This window comes from Seriola dumerili, unplaced genomic scaffold (genome assembly GCF_002260705.1).
Source record: "Seriola dumerili isolate Sdu_G_001 unplaced genomic scaffold, Sdu_1.0 BDQW01000003.1, whole genome shotgun sequence".
Classification (NCBI taxonomy): Eukaryota; Metazoa; Chordata; class Actinopteri; order Carangiformes; family Carangidae; genus Seriola; species Seriola dumerili.
The window spans coordinates 3,452,745-3,470,492 of NW_019174258.1; the positions used below are offsets into that span (position 1 = coordinate 3,452,745).

The 17,748-nt window shown below is 37.9% G+C and overlaps 1 protein-coding gene across 1 annotated transcript in view; it reads right to left on the reverse strand.

Moving 5' to 3' along the window:
• The window catches only part of LOC111219088 (CUB and sushi domain-containing protein 1-like), a 303,797-nt gene that overhangs the window by 118,323 nt on the left and 167,726 nt on the right, over positions 1-17,748 (reverse strand). The window contains exons 16-24 of the mRNA XM_022741679.1: positions 14,201-14,322; positions 13,954-14,026; positions 12,287-12,425; positions 11,120-11,307; positions 10,728-10,916; positions 6,258-6,374; positions 5,832-6,047; positions 3,951-4,139; positions 2,048-2,217 (exon numbers count right to left, since the gene is read on the reverse strand). Of these exons, the coding sequence (XP_022597400.1) occupies positions 2,048-2,217; positions 3,951-4,139; positions 5,832-6,047; positions 6,258-6,374; positions 10,728-10,916; positions 11,120-11,307; positions 12,287-12,425; positions 13,954-14,026; positions 14,201-14,322 (1,403 nt within the window). The remainder of the gene's footprint in view (positions 1-2,047; positions 2,218-3,950; positions 4,140-5,831; positions 6,048-6,257; positions 6,375-10,727; positions 10,917-11,119; positions 11,308-12,286; positions 12,426-13,953; positions 14,027-14,200; positions 14,323-17,748) is intronic.

A 17,748-nucleotide genomic window follows, 5' to 3' on the forward strand; every position in this document is an offset into this window, starting at 1 on the left:
ATTAACAACCAACCATAGTCATGAATGTTGAACAACCATGTAGGTCATTTTTTTCAACCCTCTGATATGATCCATAGGAGTGTCTACTGAAATAGCACCCCTACAGAGGCAGGCTTACCGGACCTCGGTTTTCATTGCTACAATAATAAAACAAAGACTGTACCGACAGTGGCGTACCTGCCTAAGTCACCATGGTTACTATAATAACAGTCACGGCTTGGTTAGATTTAGGCACAAAAACTACTTGGTTAGGTTTAAGAAAAGATGTGATTTGAGTTAAATAAAAGTCCTTCCTCAACATTAGATAATCTTTTTTGTCATGGTTAAAATAATAACAACAAGGTTAACTTTGATGAACGGTCATGGATAATAGAAACAACATAGACTGCTACTTCCACATGGGAATTGAACATCGCACTCTCTTGTGTCAGTGCGGCTTTCAGCACCGCTGCTACCTGGAACCTCTTCTCTGTAGGCCTGCTCACAGCAGACTGCTGCACTGCACTCTTTCTCAACAAAAGCGACACGTGTGTGCCTTTTTAAGATCAGTCAAGAATATACGACACAAAGTCTGTCAGCTGAATTTCACAAGCAACATGAGCCATGAAGCAGAGTTAGCACGAGCATCTAAAACTGAGCGCCTAACACCTTTAACCCTAATTTGAGGTCATATGTATCCTCTCCCACTGTGTTTATGTGTATAAAAGTGCATAAAAAAACACAGGTTAACCTTCAAATCCAACAATAATACACTGTAGTGTGTAGAGGGTTCAAAGAGGCAGGACTGATCATGTTGTGGCTCTGTTTCTCATGTATTCATTGAGCCATGGATGGCTAATACAGCAGGAGCACTAATAGAGAACATGGGTTATAAACCCCTGCAGGGATGTTATTGCTTCTTACAGCAATGTTTAACACATCTAACATCCAGGGCAAACCTTGGTAATACAATTTAACTACATACTGGGTAAACCAAGGATTCAAAGCCCTTCCTGTCGTTTGTGTTTTTACTCCTGCCTTGTTCTTGTACACCTCATATAATTAAGGACTACACATTCCCTGACATCTTAATTGGACCAGGTGTGCATGGCTGGAACAAAAGCTTGCAGAATGGGCTATGAGGATTGTGTTGAGAAACTTTGGGCTCAGCAGTGCAACATAAAAATGACTACTGAGTATGGACATAAATATATCTAGGAGAAATTCACATCCAAGGTGGTTCTTTGCATTTGTGCTAAACAAAGATGAACCTCCCTGAATTTTTTGTTCAATTTCAAACTGGTCTGGCGTTATGCAGGTAACTGCACCCCTTGATGAACGATTGAATGAATTCATAGGAGGCACAGGGAAGTAATGAAGTGGCTAACATTAATAGAAAATACATACATAAGTCAAGTTTCAAGTTGAGGCTGGATATTCTGATACTTCTATTTATATCATTAAATTATATCTGCAATTATGCTCTCCAAGATGTAGGTGGCTGTGAATATCAAAGTAAAATGCTTTTGGCTATACTATTCACACTTTGATATCTCTGAATGAAAAATATCAATATTTAAAATATTTAAAAACTAACAAGTCCTGCCATATACTATAAGCTGTTTAAAGGCAAATAGCTGTATATAGTGGAATCCTTAATTTTGTTTTTGTTTTCACTGACCACATCCTCTAAATATGTTAGTTTGTTTGTGTTATGACACATGGTTCATGGTTATGCCAACATCTACAACTAAACTTCTGTTTACTTTTCAAGCATTATTTGACATAAGCCAAACCCATAATATCAATCTGTTTGAGCATATTTATAAAAACTTTGCATATAGACAGGTTATGATTATGTTATAATCCTGTATGTGTCATATGTATTTGTGTCTGAGTAAGTAAGTTATGCATTTATGGATTTGTACCACCTGATTGGAAATTTGCACGAGTGAGTGAATGAGTGAGTGAGTGAGTGAGTGAGTGAGAGTGTGAGTGTGTGTGTGTGTGTGTGTGTGTGTGTGTGTGTGTGTGAATACATGCCTTGTATGTGTGTGTGAATACATGCCTTGAGATAGTCTCCATCTTGCAATAAGAAGCTCTCAGCTTTCAGCCTGATTCCTTTGCCCTTTTCAGTAGTGATGCGGTAAATGCACTCGTGGTTATTATCGTAGTTAGAAGGGAAATTCGGAGAGAGGAGAACGCCTTCTGGTCCTAGTGAGGAGGCTCCACACTCAGCTACAGCAAGAGAAAAAAGGGGACAGAGACACTGTGGATCAAAATCACAGCAATACTACCTAATTATTTTTGAGCAGTGAAAATATCTGGTTTGGCTTTTTGTGTAGAAAAAAAAAAGAGACTCATAATTCTACATGAGAAAGAGAGATTAGAGAAAAGTGCATGTGCTTTATGACCACAAACCTTGGTTGACTTAGCAGACATGATAATAATGATAATAATAATGAACCATATAGTATAAAGCAGCTTAAAAGCACAATAACATCAAGCATGACAAAAAGCAAAATACACACAAAAGCAAAGCAATTAAACATAAAATGGAAAAGATTAAAAAAAGGGGCAAAATGAAGAACACTGCATAAAAGCAGGTCTGGATTAGTTTGTTAGAAAAAAGTATTTCCTATAAATTATACAGAATTATCTAGCAGGTGCAGTGCCTATCAAAGTTTAGGAATTCAAATAAGTGGTACTTTGTGCAAATAGAGTTTTGTCATATGTAAATGAGGAGAGGAGAAAAGAAGCGAGCCGAGCAGGCTTTTAACTCCCACTGAGGAGGACCACCACTGCTTGGAAGGGATAAAGAGGAAATGGAAGTAATGAGATAGACAAGAGAGAAGGCGGAGTGGAACAATATGGAAAAAAAGATGCAGTCTTTCTCAAATCTGAACAAATCTGAAATCCAAAACAACATTTTTGTAAATGTTATGTAGTTTTTAAAGCAGATTAGGGCAGGAGATAAAGAGCATAAATTCAAGGATGCTACCAGCAATTCTTCAGAAATTCTTTTGTGGAGTGAGGACAGCAATGTAGAGTGGGAGTTAGAGAAAAGAGGATAGCAAAGGAAGGAGAAGAAAGGGATGAAGAGAGAGCTTGAAAAGAAGAGAAGACAGCAGATGAACCAAGACAAGAGCCCTTTGAAAATATGCAGAGAGAAATTAGAAAAGGGAGAAGGGGAGTAAAAAAAGACACAGTATTAACACTTTTCATAAAACAGCTAATGACCTAATTATCTACCATAGGACTGTCCAAATACAGAGGGAGAGGAGGAGAACCAGTTAGAAAGTTAGAAAGAGACAGAGAGCTAAAGAGAGGGGCATTTAGAAAGAAAAAGAGAGAGAGCGATAAACCAAGTGCATGTTGCCAGCTGCTGTCGCTCAGTTTCCTCTTAGTCAGGCCTGATCTCTTGACAGATAATGCTATTATAGCAGTTTCAGTCTGCTCTTTTTGCGGCTTGAAAATTACCAGCAGTCACCAGTCGGACTTATAAATTACTGATAATCATTAAATACTAGCAAATTATGTCCTGCTAAAAGTCAAATCCTATACTCAACCAATCAAATAACAGTAAATTGCCATTGTGTCAGCAATAAAATATTGGTGATGTACAACCATGAAAATGCTGATATGTTATCTCTGGGCTTATTGATATGGTGAAGAAGTTCATTTGAAAGTTTTATTTTACAAGCTAATAGTTACTGTCACACAAGATAAACCACTCCAAACCATATGAATCGAAGGCAGAAATACTTGATACAGCAGTATTGCTTTATTTAATGTTGTGTACAAAAGGAAAGTTTTACAAGGCAAGGTCAGTTAAACTGTAAACAACTATGTGTCTGAAATAAGAAAAAAAATTACCTTGATTTTGTATTGTTTGTGTTTTTTGTGTGCAGTGCCAATCATTTTACATTTTCACTGGGGCACTTGTCAGTCTGTCTACTTGACTATCTTACCTATACATCGTGGTAGCGTGTTGCTCCAGACTCGCCTGCCTCCTCCCAGACAAGTGATCTTGCTGTCTCCCTCAAGTCGGTAGCCATGGAAACAAGAGAAGGCCAGCGAGTCACCAACTCGAAACCTGAATCCCATCCTCCTGCTGAACGCCGGTACACCAGGATCCTCACATGGCTCTAAGTCATACTCTATACATTCAGGAGAGGTAAATAACATTGTTGAGGAGTCATAATAAAAAAGACTAGTGATGTGAAATGTAGAGGAACTGTGTGAATGTCACTCAGTTCACCAAGACTAATGATTATGAGGTTAACAGAAAGAAATGAATTACATTAAAAAATTTGGAGTTAAACTTAAACCTCGAAAAGTGCTTCTGTCATGTATTACAATTTAACCTGATGGTTAAAAACTCCTGTTATCTTAATCACAATTAATCACAATACTGCTAGTGCTACTAGTGAAGACCAGCATTTTATGACTGTGTTTTGCTATATAATATACATTACTGTATATTATGTCATTAAGATTTATTATTTTTCAAGACAAAACCAACATGTAATATTCGTATGAACTAGAAACAGAGGTTAAATCCAAACTGCAATTACTGCACTCCAGCTAGTTACAGCTAGCTGCTGATACAGCCTTAGCAAAAGCTAATTTACAAACTGTTTCTGTATCAGGTTATTGATCAGTTTTGATACTCCAACATCTTGGTAATTGAATTGTCAAGCCACATAAATAAGGCATAATGGAGAAAAACGTAATACTAGAAAAACCTGCTTAAAGGTCACTAGCCCAGCTTAGCAAAAGTAACGTGATTAGATAAAACTAATCTTTAAATTCTTTAGTTTAATGTTATTCATTAATTAGAAATTCATACATTAAATAGTCAAGAACGCTGAAGAAAATAGTAGAACATATATTTTATTTGCAAAATTATTTTCATTGCGCCATTTAGATTTTCAAAACAAAAAGTGCAATTGCCCCATTGGCTCATCCCCTGCGTGCAAGACAACCCTGGAAGGTCCCGTAGGTCAGGGAAGTGGCTGTGCTAATGAAGGTGGAGCAGCTAATCAGAAGTATCAGATGTCAGATGTATTTGCAAGACTAACCAGTTCGTCATCTTGCCATAAATCTTTTCTTTTGTAAAACTGAAAAACACTCTTTGAAAATACATCTGATAAAGCATAAATGTAAACTTTGAATCGCTTGTCAAACTTGGTTTTCAAGTGTGAAGGGTTCAGTAATGAGCCCATTATAGCTTAGCACACCACAATAAAATGAAGATGTGACATTACAAAACATAAAAAACAAGCAACACAAAGGCAAGATTTTTGCTTTATTCTAAGTATTTTCAGTTATACAAGAGAAAAGACTTCAAGGATGAAGAGTAACTGAGTGGTTAGGGAAATGCACATCTAGTTAATCGCTCCACCTCCATTAAAGAGCAGAGCATAACCATTTCCCTGAGCTATTTTATGAGACCTTCCTGAACTGTCTCATCCACTGCGTGGGAGACAGTCCCAAATGGGGCTAAGAGTACAGTATAATAATGCTTTTTTAGGTTTTATTATTTAAAAGCTTATAACCGTTAAAGTTTGGTGAAGAGCCTTCCAACTTCAAACTTGTTAGTTACCGCTCTGCCTTTGTAAGGTACCATGTTAACATACAAGAATACAACTATGTAACACAACCTTTCCCATTGTTTACCTCTGTTTGTCTGTCGTCCTAGATCAGAAAGATCTAAGCCTATGTCTGGTTAAAATGACTATGGTTCAGTCTATCCTCTAAACAGTTAGACAGATTTATTGTTCGCTTCATCCCAAAAAAAAAAAAAAAAAAAAAAAAAAAAAATACAACCCCTGTGCCAGTGTTCTTACCTGAGAAAGTAATATTAAAGCCTTCATAACTCATGGAAAAATCTGATATAAATCGTAGCTGAGCGCTGAAGTTCCCATAGAGTCCTGCTTTGACACTCGGGGGAAGCACTGAGCCAGTGAGTCGAGCTACTGGGACCTGGAAATTCCCGTCCTCAGTGATGGACAGGTAGTCATGGTTCTCCTCCAGATGGAAAGTGTGGAAAACGAGATGGACTCCTTGAAATTCATGGATGAATGGAAGGACAGATGAATGGAGGGATGGATGGGAAGATGGATGCATGAATAAATGGATAGATGCACAGAAAGGGACATAGAGTTAGTTTAATAAACCCATTAATTAACAAATGAAGAAAGAAATCAGAACAATATTTTTTCCAAGCAAAATTGATGGGTGTTTCCATTATGTCTGAGTGTGTGTGTTCTTACCTTTCCCATGAGACACTTCTATAGTCCAGGTGCAGTTAAGAGAGTTAGGGTAGAAGTCAGGAAAGCCAGGTGAAAGAATAGTCCCTGTTTTACCGTAAACATAGCCTCCACAAAGAGCTAAAGAAAAAAGCCATGGAAAAGAGAAAAGTGAGGGAGACGAATTTTCAGTTTAACCATTGTACAAACCCTTTTGGCTAAAAACAAAGACCTCCGAAAATTCAGAAAAAATCCTAGTCTTCAATACGGTTAAGAGGTCACCACTAAGTGACAGATTGCTTTGCTCTAAATTATTAGTTAACAAACTGGAAACCACATAACAAATTGCTTACGTAATGGAGAGTAAAGGAGGCCTCGCAGTGCATTAAAGACTGTTGAACTAAGATAATATATTGACTTCTTGTTTCTCTCGCACTGTGCTTCCATCTGTTTCATTCATTTTAAGTCCTTCAAGGTGTTTGGCATGAAAATAAAAAGCTATGACACAAACTAAATGGCGGAGGCTAATATATTACTATATATATATATATATACATATATATATTATATATATTGGTGCAAAAGAGTACCTTTTAGCTCCTAAAATAAACACTGTGATGATTCATTTGAAAGGTTTGTTAAATTATTACTATTTATTATCTGGACTTTATGAAGACAGATGTTGCAGCTTCTCTTATTTCTTCATACTGCATCTACTCCAATGTGTTTGTTGTGAGCTGCTGTGTCTCCACCTCTCCCTTCCTATCTCTCTGTCTATCAGTGTCTTTCCCTCCATCTCATTCCATATCATATTTCAAAAGAGCTGCAGTTGGGTTGAATAGCTGGATGAGAGCCGCTCTCCCTCTCTCTGCCTCTCTGACTAGCTGTCTTGTGTGTGTTGTGGTAACCAGTGCCAGTTTTTCTTTCACACTCCCACCAGGATTCAACTAAAACTAGGACACTGTCTGACTAAATGACCCTTGTTGAGGGAGGCATGTTCTGATGTCTGTCTGTGCATGAGTGTATCTATTGTGTGTAAAAGTGCATACTTCAATGTCTTTGGATGATCAGTATGTGTGAAGACAGAGACAGATTGTTAATTGTTTGTGTGTGTGTGTGTGTGTGTGTGTGTGTGTGTGTGTGTGTGTATGTGTGTGAAAGTGAGTTGTATAGCAATGTGAGAAAAAGAATAAGACAGAAAGAAAGACTATTCATGACTTTAACAAAATACTGTGAGGCAAATCAAAGTGTGGCGGCCCTTCAGGGTTGAGAGCAGAAGCATGAGTCTGAATTCTGAAAGAGAAACAGATAAAGCATGATATGTTTTTCAGGGCGTGTCAAGATGAGGAGAGAAATGTATTACACCTGATTTTAGCTACATTCCTCCTCCTTCTTTTTCTCTATCTTTAATTATCTCCCTCTTAAAGGATGTCATGGCATTTTTACTAAAAGAGATACTGCGACTTTGGCCACTTCTGACAAGTTGTTGTCCTGGCACCAATTGCAAACTTTAAAATGTCACAGTGCCCCTTTGCTACTCTCCCTGACACATAAAAGAGCAGCCAGTGTTCTGTATTATCTGTTTGGCAATTTAGCTGACCTGCAGGAACAGGATTAGCAGTTTGGGTCCAACAGACACTGTGGCATTACTGAGAGGGAACGGTGTCTGCATGCCTTTGCGGGGAATACACGTCATTTTGATTTTTCTTTTACACACAATATCGTAAAAATAATGACTTTTGGTGGTTGAGCGCTGTGTATGATCGTAGCAAAAGACCTGACTTTTCCTCGTAAAATGTTAACTGTGCCTCTGCGACAACACTGTAAATAAGATCATTGTCGCTAATGTGTGCATGTGTCTTCAAGTCTACAATGTCTGCTTTAATTATGGCAGTGGGAGTTTTTGAAGATGAGTTCCCTCCTCCTTCCTCTGAACTGATGTAAGATGTCCAAGCCCTTTCTGAGTGGACGCTGGGGGTTTTCTTTTTGTTTGCATGGATTTTTGTTCTGGTTTCCATCCACAGTTTCAAAACATGCATATCAGTTGAACTGAATATGTGAAATTCTCAATAGGTAGGAAAAGAGCAAGGTAACAAAGTAGGGAAAGACAATAATTAATTAATTAATTAATTGATGAAAAAGTCAGTCATCCTTAAACAAATGTGACACATAATTCTAGGCATATGATCCTCTCTGAAAGCAAACTAAGACATATTAAATTTTAGTAAAGGCTTACACACTGTTTAAGTGCCATTCTGAAATAGTGTGTCTTGTAACGTGACAACTGTCTGGTGAGATGGCATGCTTGAATGAAAATTGAAAATGTCAGAGTGGCTGTTTAAAACTGCTTACGTTATATGGCTGATACAGCGAGATAGACTGCCTCGGTATGAACTCACTCCCAAGTTGACACATCCTGACTTTGGGTTTCAAATTGGATTCTTTTCAAACAGCAGATCAAATCAGACGTCGTGTATTCATCTCCCATGATAGCATGAGCTGTGGTAAATTCTGAATGAGAGGGCCTGCAAGTGGCCAGTGAGCATCTGTTTCAAGAGTGCCTGTTGATCTGCATAATTTCACTGAGGCTGGAAGTCCATCTTGGGCCATTGTGGTCATGTGTAGTCTGAAATGTGAGGGGTTTTTTGTACAATTAACACTATGGCTGCCAGTTACACCAAGTGAAATGATGACTAGAAATAGTATTTTTTATAACTTAGTTTGGATAAAAAAAGTCGTGGTAACAACTGCGCCAACTCCCTCTCTCATTTTGTCTACCAGTGACTCTCTGGCTCAATAAGACTATGTTGTTTAGTATTTTTATATGCACTGACTGAATTGTATTTTTTAACCAATATTTGATAATATCTAATGTTATTTGGGCCTTTTCTTTAAATTTGATCATGTTAAGTTATTTAATATGTTAGTATTGTGATTAAGTGAATAAACTAACTAGCTACTATATGATACTTCTGAATTGACACTTCACTATCCCCAAACTTTTCTTATACACAACAAACACTCAGCTGGCGGCTACAAGAGACCGTGCTGAAGAACACTTCATGTTGGCAATGCAACTGTGGTGAAGTACGGTTGTGTGCGGGCAGCTGTTGCAGTACTGGTCACTCTTTGCTAGATCGTGCCTGCTTATTGCCAAACATACGCCTGCCTGGCTACAGACTGAAGGGCCTTTTAACTTCATCTGCCCTGTGTCTTTTCTTTGTATTTGCATTGCACATCAACTGTGTCATCAGTGACACATAACTAAGAGCTCAAAGTAAGAGCTGCCTGTTGTTGTATTATCTCAGTCATCAACTCAGTTGAAATGAGTCGCAGGGCAGTGTACTTATACTTAATAAAATATTAAGTGTTATTAAAAACTGATTCATTTACAAATACTAAAACATTTACATTCAAACCTAACTCAAGAATTTGGTTAGATCTAATTTCCCATTTTCTGAAAAACAGAGATAGGACAGTGAAGCAGTGGTTTAGCATTATTCCCTCATAACAAGGTTTTGGATTCGAACATGCCAGATGAGTGGTGCCTTGGGTAGGACTTGTATGGTTTTCCCATGATGCATGGCTTTCCTTTGGGTGCTCCCATGACATACATTGTGTTTAACTGGTGACTCTAAATTGTCTGTAGGTGTAAGCGTGAATGGTTATCTTCATATATGTAGTATCCCTATGATTAACTGGAGAGCTGAGCAGGATGTACTGACCCAATGTCAGCTGGCATAGGCTCCACCCCTTTATGCCAGCTGCATGGATAAGGAGCTACAGTATAGACAATAGAAGCACGGATGGATATGTAGAAAAGAGCTAAATTAATGTAGCAATCGTCTAACAAACAGAAATGTTTATCAATGTTTTGCTGTTTTTCAAATGGATAATGCAATACACTCTTATTCTGCAGTGCTGGAGAGGCTCCAAATTACCACAACAATAAGTTGTTGATTCTTTTCCTTAGCTGCAGTGTTTAGCTGGAGAAATTAAAAACTTCATCTCTAAAGTTTACATAATAAATCACCTTGTTTTTTGGTTCAATATTAAATTCAGATCAAGATCACTTCATTGGCAAAGCATAAGATTTAGTCTAGCTTTTGACAAGAGTATTTAAAAACCTCTTTTCAGTTGTGTTTTGTTTTAAGCACCTCAGGGGGATAAAGTGCTTTGTCTTCTGAGGAAAAGGAACAAGGTGACACTGACCTGCTGTGTCAGTTTGTACAGGAAATTTCTTTGTCTTTCTCCTTTTTCAGATTTCTTGAAAGAGGTTACAGTGGTCCTGACTTGACCTTGATAACCACATTTTCACTGTTTCCTGTATTTAAAGAACTTAACACTCAACCGATATTCCAGCATGTGAATGAGTACCTCACATTATCACCAAATTCTTAGTCTTAAATTATTTTTGGAATATGTTGCTAAAGGTTTCAGCCCACTACAGGCCTTGATCAAGAGGGCTAAAATGAAAGAAGGAAAGATTCTCACCATCACAACTGGGAAGTGCGTGACTCCACTGATGATTCTGCTCACAAACAATTGGCTCCTGATCACTCAGTGTGTATCCAGGGTCACATGTAAATGAGACACGGGAGCCAATGGAAAAGCTGCTGCCATGACGACGACCATTAACTGGGATACCAGGATCGAGACAAGAGTCTGACTCCATTTTCACACCTTAGAATCACATCACACAAGCACAAATACCACACAGTCAAGGTCAAGAGGATGAGTGCACGTGTATGGGTAATTACACACTTTTAAGCTGGTCTGAACTCAGAGAACACTGAAAAAAACACATTCCTGCTTTGTAGGAGTATCTGTAAGCAATTCAGAGAGTGCCTACCAAAAATTTCTATTAGTCAGTCAATCAGCCTTACTTTCATATCTGATGCTGAAGCCTGCGGCCGAGCGGCTATTGTCTGTAGTGAACAACAGGAATAGGAAGTTGGACGTGGAAATCAGGAAATGAGGTGCTTGGGTGCCATGGTATTCACCAATCAGTGGAGAGGAGGTTGAGGGACCATCCCTGATTTCCAGTGTGTCATAGTTGACCTCAGTCTGAAACCTAAACAAAAAAACACAAACATGCGCAATAACCTGACATTCAAAAAGATAACATTTATACGACTGGCATACAAAATCTGTGTGCAGGCAACTAACAGCAAATATTTGTTTATAATCAGTAGCAAAAGATATTAAACCAATAAACACATCAGACGCTGGAGGATTTAGCAGCAGTGTTCATTTTGTTGAAGTCATCCATTGTAGGCACAGACCATTGAGCAATAACAGACTGATGACCTATCTGGCAATATGCTAGGCTAATTGAAGTGAAGAAAAGCGACTGAGTCATATTCTACCTGCCTGTTAAATAACTGAACACTTGTGTAACTAATTAGCTGAACAATTGGCTGACTTGTTATCTCCCTCTTACTCACTTTCTTCATTGCCTCTACTCCAATCTGAGTAACTGACCTGTTGACTGACTGAGTGATTACATACAGTTGTGGCTGCAGGGCCTTAAGAAGCAGAGTTGGCTCTTAGGACCCTGATTATCAATCTATCCATCAAATCCATCAAATAGCAGCTAATTTAGGAAAAGGGCAGCGCTTGGATGAAATTAACTACCCAGTAGGATAAAAAAACCAACAGTTGAGAATCACTGATGTACCATGCAAAACTGACTTTACATGGCCCTTACTTCACATCCAAAGAAGAGAAATTTCCGCTATACCAATGTTGGGCTACACTGTGTCTGCTCTTGGTTCGTTTCCAGATGAAATGTGCAAAAAGCCAACATCAAACATTTACTGCGGCAGATATTCACCAACTACATTTAAAACTGACTAACTTATAATGCTTCTGAAAGACTAAATAAATGATGCTCTAGCTGACAAACCTGGAAGAGGAAAAAATGACATACTTGATGACTACATTATCCAACTCAAAACAATATGAATAATTAACTGAATAACATGGGGAAACTTTAACAAACCTGACAAAACATCTCTCTGTAACTATACAGTATAACCAAATAAGTTCACCTGTCAAAGTGTATCTTCACAGCATGGTCTGTTTGCGCTTCAATCACCCACTGGCAATTCAGAGAGTCTTTATAAAAGGAGGGCCAACCAGGAGATAGCAGAACACCAGTAGGAGCTGTGAGATGGCCTCCACATGGAGCTACAGGGAAATAAAGATAAACAGACCCACACATACACACACACACACACACACACACACACACACACACACACACACACACACACACACACACACACACACACACACACAAACAGAGAGAGAGAGAGAGAGAGAAATTAATAATTTTTTCTTGTAAACGTGTTATGGCATGAACACGACACTCATATTTCATCGAGTAAGCAGATTCATCATCTGCTCAATTTATTTTAGCTCTTTAATCCTTTCTGAATTTTTAGATTTCATACATAAACATTTACCTTCAGAAATTATGCCGTGCCAATCTTGTGCTACGGTAAACAATTTTGAGTTGCTCATGTTTGAAAAAGGCAAAAATAATTATAGCATGATCATTTATAGGGGAAATCAAGTGTATTTATGTGTCAAATGATGCCAAAAAAGAGCTCCTCATTTCCTTGCATTTCAGAGGGCTGCAGGCGGCAAGGCTGACACATCTTGACACTAATTTATAGCTAACATTTAGAGATCCAAAATCTCAATTATGCTACATTAAAATGCATGATTTACCTTAAGTTGAGTCCAGATTCCACATCAATAAAAAATAAAACAATTTATATTAGCTTTGGTTTTCTCAGTTTCTTTTTTGAGTCTCTCTGGCAATTGCATTAAGTTGACATACAGAGTAACAGCCTTGACACAACTTAAGACCTAGAGTTCGCGATCTGTAAATTATCCGCTGCTCTTTCTAAAATATATAATTTGCAATGGCTCTTTCACTCTCTTACCACTTCTTCTGTTCTCAAGGAGCTGATACCTTCACCCTTCTGATTGTTCTCATAACTCAAGACTTTCAGCAAAAAAAAAAAAATCCCTTTTCTTTCTCTCACTTTCTTTTACCCACTCTGTGCATACTGAAGCAGTGTGCTGCACTCATTCTAGAAATAAAACATAATTATCTTTCCCTGTCCAATGGGAGGGATAATATTTTCCCATACTCCATATTTAATAAGGAGACAACCCTATTCAATTTGATTGTCTCCATCCCATTTATTAACAACAGGCAACATTTGATAATGCCATTTAGACAATACAATCAAGATGGGAGGGATAAAAAAAAAAAAAAAAAAGGCCAGCAGTTGCCATTCGCCTTCAAAAAGTGTTGAAATAATAGCACATTCGATGTCCTTTTATTATTACTTACACATATTAGCTTATCTGCACACCATGGATACATCTCTATATAATGAATGTGTCTCACTGAATGAGATTCTGCAGAACTTGTGCCAGTCTCATTTAAGATTATTGTTGAGAGAGAAAGATGCATGCAAATAGCCTGAATAAGTGTGGGGAGGCTGGAGGCTAAAGCAATTACAAGAGGAAATTTATACAATTTCTAAGGTGCATACACACACTTAAGATGCACAGCAAGAGCCAAATAGTTGAATGTTTTGTCACCTTACAGTCTGGCAAGTGAAACATTTTGAATGATTCCCCATTGCTCATACATACAGTTAACAGTTTCTATGTGTGTGTGTCTGTTTATATTCACCTTCGCACCGAGGTACAGCCGCAGACCAAACAACATTTCCATCCTGGATGATGCAAGTGACCTGATCTGATCCCTGGAAACATGATAACAATATAAGATATAAATGTTTGTCACTTATATTTTCATGCATGCTTTTACACACGTATACCAATATGAATACTCACAATGACAATTCTTAAACGAATGTTTACATTGGCAAAAAACTGTATGAACAGTAGTTTCAAATAATAAAGTATCTGATTATTACCTGTGTCCTAATGAATCCTTGATCACAGCGAAAAGCCACAGAGCTGCCCAGCTGAAATTGGTCACCATACCTTTGACCATTGACAGGTACTCCTGGGTCATGACATTCATTCTGACCAAATGCTACAGAGACAACAGTGAGAGAAAAGTTACAATAGGAGCCGATAGACACAGTACCAAATAAACTATGAAACAAAAGCAAACTGCTGTAGAACTGAATGAGCATAGAGAAAATGTGATAGAAAAGAAAATTATACATCATACATGCGATCTATAATATGGATATGTGAATTGTTAGTGTTTCAGAATACGTGAACGTATTTACTAATTTGAACAGTCTTCCCTGGTTTTTCAATTTATTTCAATACCCGAAAATTGGTTCCACCAAAGAAAAAAAAGGAAAGCTGTATCACTGTCACTGAATGTGACATCTCCACTGATATGGAAATATGGGAATGGAATTATTTTCACGTGGATTCAACCCTGTCATGTTTAGCTTATATTATCCCCATTCCAGAGATTAACCTGATCCCACCCAGAGCACAAACCCAGTGATTGGACATGTCTCAGGTTGATTAGCTACTGATGGAGAGGAAATGAGAGCAGGGAGAGAAAGAGAAGGACAGAGAAAAAATGAGAGCAAGAGAGGAACTGGCAGATACATAAACATTGGGAGTTGCACATGTATTACATACACTGTCAGATGAATACAGACACATTTGCATACATGAGCATGTGTTCAAATATACATGTGGAGCACACGCATACAAAAGCCATGGGCATTCAAAGAAAATAACCATGCACATATTTACAAGCATGATATAATAAGTGGTGGAAAAGATTGGGAGGAAGAGGTGTATACATATATATGAAAAAACGCTCAAAATGACAATACAAAAAATATTCAAATTATATGTTTAAACTTAGAACAGGGAGATGAGAGACAAAAGCCAAGGTGACAAAGAAAAAAAAAGCAGTTATGTCTGGCTAAAATACCTGAGTGTACACTGTGAGCGATTCAGAGAAAAAAAAAGTGTATGACAAGGTTGAGTCTGAATGAAAAAGCAAAACAACAGAGAGAAAGCATGAGCCAGAGTGAAAGCCAGAGATCAAAATGATGGATTGGAGAGAGGGGAAAATAAGGAAAAGAAATTGCAGAATAATATGGCTGGGATAGAGAGGAAGAGATGACCTCTAAGTTTGACAACAATATGTTGAATATTTTGTGTCAAAAGGCTTGAACCTAAAGTGAGTGCACTGTGCAAGGATTAGTTTTATACTGGCAGAGTGTGACTTTTTAAAGAGGTGCAATGACATATTTCCCTTGTGTACACATTGTTCTCATATTAGTTTCTCCCCATGGACCAAGTGAGTTTTGGGGTAATTTTGCACCAATCACTACATGCTCAGAACAACAGGTCATGAATGCACTGTGTTGCCCAGCATTTACAGCAGAAATAAACATGTTTACAGCCTGGTACAAAAATAGTTTTGGTCACTAGAGCTGATTTTCCTCTTTGTGGAAAATGTACAGGGGGTGAATTTTTATATATCAACCATTTAAATTTCATTAAGGCTTAAAGTTATGCATAATTTAGGGCGTGCCGCTTCAAGTGACAGCCAGGTGAGCGTATGCTTGCCCCAAACTGGCATGCACCAAGTCTCAGCTCCACACACTCCACCTTGTTGCCCATTTTGGGATTAGCTGTAAATTAGGCAGAGTCAGGCACTGCCAAGATGGTGACAGCAAAGCAGCCCATGCTGAGCTTCAAAACCGCTCTTCAGAAATCTATAGATGACGTCACGGAGGCTACAGCCATCTTTATAAACAATCCATGTCTGGAACCCACAATATATCATTGTAACCTTAACTATATCACTTTTAAATAATAATATGAATTGAAAGCACTTGTGCTAATTATAGATGAAAAACGATGTGTTTTTAAGTTTTGAAAGAGCGCGCTTCCCCTCATATGACTGTCAGTGGTTGGGTCCACTTGCCTTCCATCCCCACACCCCCACACACATTAGCCCTCAATATGAGTGTCTGTGAAGCAATCTCTGGAAGTGTGTCAGTTGTGACTGACCTCTAGTAAGTAGCTACTTTGTAAAGGTTTAACTTAAAACAAACGATGTGTCAGACATTTCTGTTTATTTTTCTATAGAGTAAAACACATTTACTGCTATATTGGTGCAAGGCGAGCGTGCCTGTTAACGCTTATAAGTCTATGGAGGCAGTCCATCCACAATTACAATCATAATAACTAATCATAACCTTTGACCAATTTTCAAGCAGATTGGTTTGTTACAAATGTCAGATGTGTTTTTATGATACAGAATACTCTCATACCAAAAGGAAAATTTATTAAATATTACAACAAACACTATGTTAAAATATTAAGTAAGATTCTGTCCAGCTTCATAGCCTTCATATGTCAAATTTTACACATTGACAGCAAAACATTAGAGATCTGCTTCTCTAGGAAAACTAAATCTAATTAGGCACACGTTAGCTTTAGTTCACTTAATGGGTTTTGCTTCTCCAACCTGCATGCTGTGTGTATTTGTGTGTGTGTGTGTGTGTGTGTGTGTGTGTGTGTGTGTGTGTGTGTGTGTGTGTGTGTGTGTATTTGTCAGCCTGCCAGGTCAGTTAAAATGGCAGATAAAAGAAAAACAGACACTTGATCATTTCTCAGTGCAAAAAAACACTAGGTAATGAGAAAGACCAGAGTAATATCAAAGGCAATTTGATGGAATCTTCATAAGGAAGGCATGAAGTGTTTATCGAAATGTTTCATGATGGTGTCATTAGGCAAAGGCAAAACAAAGAACAGAGCTGGGCTCAGAGAGACAGAGACAGTCCAACAGAGGCAGAGTCCCAAGAAAGTTAATTTAAAACATTTGAACATGCTGGTACAACTCTTTAGTTATTTACCTATCAATTATCCAGTATTTACTGTGGAGTAGTAATGAGGCTTTCCTCTACAGTACTTTTGGCAGAAACTTTGGCGTCCACTTCCGGAGCTATTCTTGATACTATATATACTTGATACTACTATATTTTTTCTGTTTATTGCCAACAGTGAAATGAAATATCCGTCCTTGGCGCTGCGGCTTAGCTGTGGCTATCACAGCAACATCACAGTCCATCATGAACAACTTGAGGTATAAGAGCAGAATCGTAACTGTTCATATAACTGTACTGGTTACACTTCCCAGTGGTGTGAAAGAAAAGTATTTGTTTCTAGAAAAAAAAATATTGTTTGTTGATAGTAAATGATAGAAACCATCATTTTCTGCAAAAAGGTTATGCCTAACAAAGATTATGGTTTTGTTCATATATGTTCACAGCCTTATTTATATGTAGCACTGGTAATCACAACTCTAATTACACTAAAGTAAATCTTTAGACGTGGCACCCTATACCCTACTGGATCAATTTACCTTGACTTTAAGTCTTAAATTAAAAATGTATTATTTTCTGTAAGCACTCTTTAGCTCCCAGTGAACTGCTCTTAGCATATAACTGCACCGCCTGGTGTGTCAAAG